We start from the raw sequence: 9,881 nt of genomic DNA on the forward strand, positions 1-9,881 counted from the left end.
TGCCTCGGCATGGCAGGGTCAGATCAGGCGCAATTCCCACACTGTGTTCCTGGTGTTGTCCCCCGCAGGGCCATGGGCCAGTGAGGAGCATCTCGTCTCATAGTGGGGTTGGCCATGTGGTCCTCTCTGTGGACTGGCTGCTCTATTTGGACATGGCCACTTTTCAATGTATGGCTGGGGGCACATAAAATGTTTCCCTTATGAGACTGTTATGGAGTGAAAGTGATGCAAAAGTAATGATTGGGCAGCATATGATTTTCCTATTTCTTTCCCTGAACTTGACAGGTCTTCTGGTGGTTAGCAACTATTATGTCTTCAACTCCGGGCGACTCTACGTGCCGCAAAAGAAAATGCTGTCTGGTCCTGTATCATCCTCATGATCAGTTGCAGAACAAACCATTGTGATGCACATGGTTTTCAGTGGCTGATTTTCAGAGAAAGGTCACCAGGCCTTTCTTCCTAATCTTAGTCGGGAAGCTCTGCTGAAACCTGTTCAGCATCTTCCACTGCCAGAGGGTGGTGGCTGTGCAGGAGGTCCGTTGACCGTCCTACAAATATCAATGCAGACCAAAGCATTCTTCCTCTAACACGTGTGTAAGTGGATAAAGCTGCGGCAAGCACAGCTGTTGGCCACCCAGACTTGCTCATGCCTATTCAAACTACTGTCATCTGTTTGTTCAGGCTCAAGTGAACTAGTTCTGAATAGGTTTCATCTCGTTTTTCTTCTTTCCCTTCCTTTCTCCAGAATTAGAACGAATAGGCCAAAAGTGGACACAAGAGAATATGGGATTCACTGAGCCAACCAGACACGAGAAATGCAGCAGTCCAAATTCCTGCAGCGCTTGTACAGAATAAGGGACTGGTGCTAGGGCTCTAGACGCAAACTACGAATTGGCAACAGCTTGCCTCACGCTCAAAGCTGCATGCCTTTCCCATAATCCCACTCACCGGTATCCCTTCTAGGATCGCCGAAACAGAATGCAACTTCGCTTGATAGTTTTGCACAAATCTGACCTGTTACAGGCATTTAAGGAATTCTCTTCACGGGAAAATATTTACTTATCCTGAACCTTTATGGCCTTTTCTAAGATCCTACCCTAGCACATCTGGAAACAAGTGAGCAGTCTCTTAAGCCAGTTCAGAATCATTTCTCTTGGGTGCTAAAGGGATGTCCAAAAACCACAGCAACACACAAGCCTCCAGTGAGTGGTGGGGGCTGAAGCACCTTTGACTTCATGATTGTTTTCCTGTTCGCAGAGCAACAGGAGCTGGGGGCTGGGGAACTGTAAAGGCCCCTGGCCTGGCACAGCCCTGCTGTGGATGAGGGTGGGGTCATGAAGGTTGAAGAGTCTTGAGCCAGGTCAAAAGATCAGCAGAAACATATTTCCACAGGGTACATTATAGTATGCTCTCACCCATCTCCTCTGTCAGACACTTTGCATTAATTAACTCATACATACCTTAAAAATAAACTTGTGGATTAGGGTGCTGCTGAGACAGTAAAACAGAACTTGGCCTGCTTTGGGCAGATGAAGCAGAGATGCGGGGCCTTACAAATCTCAATTTATTCAAGTTTCAAAATTACAATTTTTTCATGAGATCAAGGAAATTTTTTGTGTCTGATATGGATACTTTGATTCAAGGGTGTGGTAGTTACATAACTTCATGTGAACTTGAAGATATAAAAAAGTGTAGGGTGGTATTGAGCCCATCAATGAGGTCCACTGTCTTTCGCTGCCTCCTTGTGGGCGTGGCCTTCTCATGAGGAGGCCCTTGGAACCTCCCCTTCTCTCTTTGCTTACATATTCCCGCCAACTGATCCTGGTTGCTGCCAAAGCACTGGAGACATTCCTACCGCTATTGGATCCATAAGACTTTGCACCCACCAGCCAGTGATTTCCTGCATTCTGCATCATTGCATGTGGCTGCATGAGTCTGAAGAAGGATTTATGGACTAGTATCGGATGTATGGGCTTGAGTTGGACTGGGCTGGGATGTTTTCTTAATACATAATTCCTCCTTGATATAAAGCTCTTTCTTACACATATGAGTGTCACTAGATTTGTTTCACTAGTCAACGGGGCCTAACACAAAGGGTCACCTTCTCCAAGAAGACCCATTCAGTGCTTCAAAGAATCAATTCAGAATCACCTGGTGCAGCAGTGAAATTTTGCTATGTTGCTCATTATTAGAATTTAACTCCAGAGATTGTTCTTATAAACTCAAAAACATGGAGATCAGGAGTTTGGTAGGTTACTGGATACTGAAGACCCACGGGGGAGGGGGAGGAAGCAGAATCATGCACCTAGCAATGTTGAAGCGCCAAATACAACATTTCCAATTTAACATTTTAATTCAAGCATATATAAACAGTAGAAGCAAATAGATGCACTAAATTGCGTTTGCAACAACATAAAACAAAATGGCAGAGCAAGATTATGGAGGCAGTTTTTATTATTTTGGTAATAATGCCCTATCATAATTACAGATATAAATTCTCCTAAGACAGAATATGGAGCAGTAAAAACCAAATATTATTGCTGCATCCCCTGAATCTACAAGTGTGTACTATTCTTGCTCTGTGCCTATAAAAAGCATTTCACGAGGCTACAAAATTAGGAAAAGGTTAAAACAACAAGTCTTCCTTGAGTTCTAGTAATCAACTACTAGAGGTTCCTTCTTATTCACATGACGGTGTCCAGCTAACATACAAAATGAAGGCATTTGCTATGCAACTCTCTGATCTGTTAAAAATGACACATGTAAATTCTAAGGCTGTCATAACATTTCACAGGTAGAGGCTAAGTTCTGGAACATGAAAGCTTTCGGATCACCCACAAAACAGACCTGAGACATCTTCTGTTTGCGGGGAGCGAACTGTTTTCTTCTAGAAACCCAAGTAGCTTTTTATGTACAAACCAGACATGCATTTCACCAGCAGCTGCAGTTGAACGGCTGCAGCCACAGCTCTCCTGGCGTTAGTGATGCTTGGCCCTCTGGCAGGAGTCAAATCAGGTTTTCTGGTAAAGCCAGTCGTTTGCTTACTGTAACCAACAAGCTTCGCTTTTTATTGACTTGGGTTTCTTTCCTTTAACTAGGCTATAAACAGATGACATATCAATCAGGTGAACTTCCTCAACATTTGTCTGCTTTCTTCACTACAAGGCGGCTTCCCAAGGTTTGTGGGATAGTTCCATTATCTTTGAATTCCATTGTTCCACGAACCTGTTGAAGCCTATTGATAGAAGCAGAGCTTTCTCACCCCACCCCCACCCCCAGATGATGGCTATAGCCTAAGAGGTTCTGGCACAACCGGGGCCAGGCCGGTTTAAGGAACCATCCAGACAGGTACCAGATTATTTTTTTGCTGCCACTGCCTCTAAACCGGAGTAAACAGACTAAGGCAGCCCAAACCCAGTGTCTCATCGTGTCAGACCCAGCTAACATTTTGGCCTGACTAGTGCCCCCAGAACGACAAGGCATTGGGCAAGCCCGATTTCCATTACTCACTTAAATGCCCTCATAAAAATACTGACATGCTTTTTCATATTCAAGAAACACAGCCATGAAAGTGCTAATCCAAAATTGAATGTGATTCCTGTTTCTAGAAAATTCCAAATCACAAAGTAGCTCAACTGTGCCTTTTGTGTTCTGTGCTGTGAGTCGACTGGGACTCCCGGAGAGCTCAGAGTAGAACTGCTTCTTAGGGTTTTCTTGGCTGGAACCTTTAAAGCAGCAAGCAGACTGTCCCACAACTCTTCTCATGGTGTCACTGGGTGGCTTCAAAGTGCCAGCTTTTGGACTGCGAGCCAACTCAGACCATTTGCCCCACCGCAGGGCCGATGTCTTACAAGCAGTCCACGGGTTAGCTTCACCCCGCTAATGGACCACCCAAGGTAAAGCCCTTCATATTAAAAATCCGAGGTACACACGATGGTTCACAATAACTAATGCTCGCTTTGTCATGAATATTAAAGCCTTATTATTACTGCATTAATATGTTAAAGATGTTTTAGTGTATCTGGAAACACTCATGCTTTCTTATACACAGAAAAGTACACTATATATGAATATTAAGACAAGCATTTGACTAACTGACGTACCTCACTGTTCTACTTAAAGACAGCTTTAGGCACAGGACTCCTTCATCATTTGGGGACTGTGTACAGTTACCCAAAAAAGGTCTATTTGTGAGTTGACGTTTTCACACCAAATTTTGCTTTGAATTTTGGGTTTCCAATGAAGTAATTTGGAGCAGATGGGGAAATGTTTAATAATTTTCCTTCTCATCTATTTTTCCTCCGACTACCCTAAACTAACCATCATACAATCTACCCTTTGTAAGTCTGATAAAACAAAGATACCAAAAACACTGAATAAAAACGTACAAAGCCCTATGCCTTTGGGACACTGTAGAACTTCCTTTTTGAAGTTCATACCCAATGCATGTTAACCCAGCCCACATTCCCTTTGTATTTTTTGAAATCTTCCATCGCTTTTCGAACAACTTTTTAGGATATGACATCAACTGGACATACACATTTCATTCAAGGTTTAGGTTTGCACGGCCACCCAAGGGTTTGCTCACTGGATTGGCCATGCTAAAGAGCACAACTAATTGGATCAGATACACTGCAATGAAACAAAACAGCTGGTAAGACAATATTCAGACTTTGAAAAAAGTAGGCATTCACTGCCTTTAAAACAATTAATCTAAGAGAGAGATGAAACAAAACAGAACTGTCTGTTTTCCGTTTCTAAGTCAGTTATAATAACACTTCTTCCTCCTGGTTACTTACAGCCTCTAAAACTCTCTGGCTCAGTTCTCCTCTGCCCTGTAGGCGGGCTACGAGTGGAAATCCACTTGAGAGCAGTTGGCTTGACAACCTAGTAAAGGCCATTTAATAAGGTTAACCTAATAAACGCAGTTTGTTGTATTTTCCACTATGAATCAGAGAGAAAAGGGCCAAATTTCTTTGGTTCCCCAGCAAATGACCAGCACTCCACTTACTTCGACTCAATGCTCTATAATTAGGTGGTTTTAGAACTAAGGTAAAATGTACACATGCTAAGAGTTTGGCATTTTGACATAACCAGATCTATTTGTGATGTCTCAAAAGGAAATTCTCTATTATGAACATAACTTTTATGGTATGGAATGAATTTAATTTGAGATTTGTCTACTCTCATCCAAGTTTGGGTTGAGAAGAGAGACTTCTCTAGCTTGGTTTTGTGATATATAATGAAACATCAGTTATATTTAATTTAATAAGGCTCATTTCATGTATTTAAGCAAAATTGGGTGAATTTGTTGTAACTTTTGATCTGCAATGAAATTTTTAGAAACATACTATATGAATTAACCTTTCCTAACAAAATAATACTAACATTTATGAATACGTATGTGATTATCACTGTATATATTTAATACTATTTGATGATTTTTTCATTTATACCTGGGAGACTAACTGTAATCAGTGTAGCAAAATCACAGAATTTAAAGTTTTGTTAGGTAGGTGATTTTTCCTCCTATTTGGAATATTACAATTTTGGCAATGGAGAAAGGGCTTCAGTATAAAATTTGATACTTTAATACTCACAAAAATCACTGAAACCCATTGTAGTCACGCCAATGATTAATTTTTTTTTTGAGCAATCAATTTTATGACTTATTCTACAAAGTACATCAGTAGGCAGAAAGGTCAACCTATCCATAAGCACTACAACCTCTCTTAGTTTTCTCCTACGAAAGATGGAGATGGAATAGCTGATGTTTACCATTTTCCCAGTTGCCCTCAATCACATATCGTGCACAGAAATTATTTACCTTTGCATAATCACCAATCTATTCTGATCTGTTTATAATATAATTTTCTATGGAGCATATTTCATTTCATGGATGATAAATCTCAGATCTTCCTCAAGAAGATTAGGTTAATGAAATATCTTTGTGTGTGTGTGTAACTCCAATTAATGGTCTCGCAAGAAATTATAATGATCAGGATCCAGTATATATAATTCCTTGAGTCCTTTTAATTGCTTGACACACAAAAATCTTCCAGGAGCTTCTACACTGCTCAGTGCTCATAAGGAGCCACTCCACTCCAGCTGCTCACTCCTCGGGTGGCGCACACCCCTCTGCAGGTCAGTTGGGTTATGCACACCTCAGAGGGGAGATACAGAGAAGCTGGGGAGGAAAAAGAGAACGGTACTCTCATTCCCTAAGGCTTGTGCTCTTCTACGATTTTAGCTAGCCTCTGGCTTCTTACAAGCGATCTTCCTCGGCTTGTAACTTTTGGACAGCATGGTCAAGGAGCTCCATGGATTCCCTGAGAGTAACGTTGATCTTAAATGACTTGGGTTTAAGGGCCAGGCCATAAGTGAAGTCCACCTTGGAGGACTCCTCTGGGTTGGCCTTGAAATTGCACTGGTGAGCTAGGATGGAGATGAAAAGAAACATCTGCACCTTAGAGAGCTCTTCCCCAAGGCACCGCCGTTTGCCCAAGGAAAAAAGCATCACGTTGCTGGCCAGGTTCTTGTCCATACGGCCGTCCTGGTCTAAGAATCGGGCTGGGTTGAAGTCTTCCGGGTTAGGCCATTTCACTGGGTCATGATTCACTGACCACTGGTTGACAAAAACCACAGTGTCCTTGGGAATGTGGTAGCCCAAGACAGAGGCATCGGTGGTGGTGGCGTGAGGGATGGTGACAGGCACGAAGCTGGAGAAGCGCATGGCTTCGTACATAAAGGCCATAATGTAGGGCAGGTTAGGCTGATCATCCATGCAGGGGAGGCGATCTCGACCCACCACTTGGTCCAGTTCTGCCTGCACTCGAGCCTGCACTTCAGGGTACCTGTTCAGTTGTTAAAAGAGGGAATGAAGAAGCAAGAGAAATTAACCCTTCATCCAGAAAAGCACATCACAAGTTATCTTAATTCCAGCTTCTTTATCTGAGCCAGTGAACGGATGAACATTTCCAGGTGACTGTTCTCGCCTGTAAACAAAGAGCATTCTTATATTGATAAATAAAGGGCTGAGTGTTTTGTAAATTTAAATTCATGTTGCCGGAAGGATAATAATCATAGGCAAATGATCATTGTGTACATTTTCACAATAAAAAGGACAAAAAGCAAATTCTTGTGTTGGTGAGATTGAGAGACAAATTTTAAGACTTATTCATGCTTGCCTAACTAAACTGGTAAAATCCTTTTGAGAAACAAGATCTCATTACAAGAGACAACCCACCCAGTCCCCTTTTAAGCACAATAACTCGTGACTACAGCACTTTCGAGAACTGATTTAACAGGTTTCAGGAAATCATCAAAATGTCAGATACACTTATTATTGCAGACCTGATCAATCATCAAGATGTGGGTTTTGGTTTGGACTACGGTAAGACATGTGCTGCCAAAAATTACTTAATGCGTGTGAAAATGTGGGGAATGATCCACAACAGTAAAGGAAGTTTGAAAAAAGTACCTAACTACTACAACTTGGGGGGTGGGGGGTGGGGAATGAACGTAGGTGGTGGAACAAAGGGCCATGTGGTAAATAGTTTAGGCTTTGGGGACAGCTCTGTGGCAACCAACTAACTCCGCCTGTGCTGTGGCATGTAAGCAGTCAGACAACGCAAAAACAAATTGCCTTTCAATAAAAGGTAAGCAAAACAAGTGGTGTAATTTGCAGAGCTGTCCCAAGATCTTTTCCTAAAAGGAAGAAGGATGGAGTCACTGACCGCAAGGTAGGCTTTTTAAACCCACCAGCGGTTCCCGGGGAGAAAAATGAAACGGGTCAATTTCAGATTCGGAGCTTCAGAAATTCTGTGGAGCAAATCCACTCAGTCAGAAATGACTCCACGGAGGCAATGGGTTTGGTTCGATTGATTTTAATGCGGACCACAAACTCGTGTCTTTTCTTTCTTTTTTTCAGTGTCTACTATTAGTGTTACCTGATGTTGGACCCCTGACCCTTCCATGTTTCTCTGTGATCTTAATGCTGCAATGTGGTTTGAAGTACAGCATACTAAAAGTATAAAAGGTGTGAAAGTAGAGTCCCTAGCAGAACATAGGTGGCTAGAAAAAATGCCCATGCCTTCCCAATACTTCTGACAGTGGATTTGATTTAGCACCCTAAACCCCATTCCCAGTTTCCTGAAGGAGCCTAAGTGGCAGTGCCTTAAGCACGGGGTGGTTAACTGAACGGTGGGAGGGCAGAAATCAGCAGCCGGGGGGAACGCTGTGGCAGTGGACTTCTAAAAAGAGCAGAGTCTCAGAATTCCTATGGGTCAGTTCTACTTCATCCTTAAGGGTCGCTAGGCGTTGGAAGAGTGGCACACGGTGATTCAATTAACAACTACTCCCTAGAAGGCTAAGGAAGGGGGCCTCTCTCCCCCGCAAAGCAATCAAGATGTACATCTGGTCCTTGAGGTAGAGTTGCCAGATCATAGATAGGGTGCTTCATACAATTTGAATTTCAGATAAACAATTCTCTTCTTTCAGTATGAGCATGTCCCGAAAAAAACGGTGGCTTTTTTCCCCCCTGTGCTAAATCTGACCACCCTACCGCGGAGTCCAGTTTAATTCGTGTGTGCAGGGAGCATCGGACAGATGGGTGCTCTTCAAGAACGAGAGTGCTTCGGCCCAGCGCGCTATGCAGAAGGCTAGGGACGGCGCGGTCTGCAGGCTTCTCCTGTCGCCCCCATTTGTCTTTCTAGAAGCTCGGCCCTGGGTCAGTGAGCCTACCTCGACGCCGCCTGTCCAGGGCCGCCTGCTGCTTGCTGGCCACGGTCCCAGGGTTTCCGTGCCCGCTGACCGTTCGCGGGCCGGGCCCGGCCTCAGAGCACGGCCTTTCCTCCTGGCCGGCGGCGCGCGCTCGGAGCCAAAGCGGCGCGGCATCGGCTTAGGCATTGGCTTAGGCTGAGGCTCTTTAAAAATGTATTCACCACGTTACCATCTCAGTTGGCTTTGCCCGAGCCGGAAGGGAGGAGGGAGGGCAGAGCTGCCCGGCGCTTTGTTAAGTCTTATTTTTCTAAGGGGGTTCCTCCTAAATTTGTCCCCACTCTTTAACCTGGGTAAGGTTGGAAAGCGGGAGACCAAAGCAGAGATGCCAGGAGGGCGTGCGCGCGCGCGCGTCTCGGCCGGCACCAAGCTTTCCCAGGCTCCGATTTTGGGGCGAGGTCTCAGTTTCGAGGGGTGGGGACCTTGAGCGAAATGCCAAACCTCGAGCTCCGGTGGCGACCTCAGCCAATTCCGGTCTCATGGGCCCTTAACAGAAAGAAGAAACGGCCGGCAGGTGCGCCGCTCGCCGCCCCGGGAAGCGTTCGTTACCTGGTGAAGAGGATGAGCAGCCACTGCAGCGCGGTGGAGAGGGTGTCCTGGCTGGCGCCGAAGATGTCCGTGATGACGGCCGGCACGTCTTCCAAGTCCAGGCGCGCGCCGCCGTCCTCGGAGTCCTTGGTCGCCTCCTTCCCTGCCAAAAGGATGAACGCGTCCATCATGTCCCGGGGGCCAGTGCCCGGCCGAAGGGTTTCTTGGTGCTGCAGGAACTTATCGAGGATGAAATGGAGGAAGTTGCGGTTGAGCTGCTCGAACTGGCGGAAAGCAGTGCGCACGGGGTTGGGGAAGCGCTGCAGCCAGGGCAGCACGTCCACCAGGCTGCCCGCCCCCACCGTGCGCCCGAACTCCTCGTTCTGGCTGAGCAGCCCCTGGAACTCGGCGTCGTCGTGGCTGTAGCGGCAGCCGAAGCACACGGCGCTCATGACATTGGCCACGGTCACCAAGGTCAGGGGCCTCGGGTCGATGAAGCCGCCGCCCGCGCAGCCGCGGACCATCAGCGCCACCAGCTCGCGCACCTCGGCGAGCAGGTGGCCCTGGAGGATCCG

The 9,881-nt window shown here is 45.4% G+C and overlaps 1 protein-coding gene across 1 annotated transcript in view; it reads right to left on the bottom strand.

Moving 5' to 3' along the window:
* Positions 1–5,463: 5,463 nt before the first annotated feature.
* The window catches only part of LOC101642387 (cytochrome P450 1B1), a 5,308-nt gene continuing 890 nt past the window's right edge, over positions 5,464–9,881 (bottom strand). The window contains exons 4-5 of the mRNA XM_045287059.1: positions 9,328–9,879; positions 5,464–6,854 (exon numbers count right to left, since the gene is read on the bottom strand). Of these exons, the coding sequence (XP_045142994.1) occupies positions 6,266–6,854; positions 9,328–9,879 (1,141 nt within the window). The 3' untranslated portion in view covers positions 5,464–6,265. The remainder of the gene's footprint in view (positions 6,855–9,327; positions 9,880–9,881) is intronic.

This window comes from Echinops telfairi, unplaced genomic scaffold (assembly GCF_000313985.2).
Source record: "Echinops telfairi isolate 266 unplaced genomic scaffold, ASM31398v2 ScPeMD7_10;HRSCAF=50, whole genome shotgun sequence".
Taxonomy (NCBI): Eukaryota; Metazoa; Chordata; class Mammalia; order Afrosoricida; family Tenrecidae; genus Echinops; species Echinops telfairi.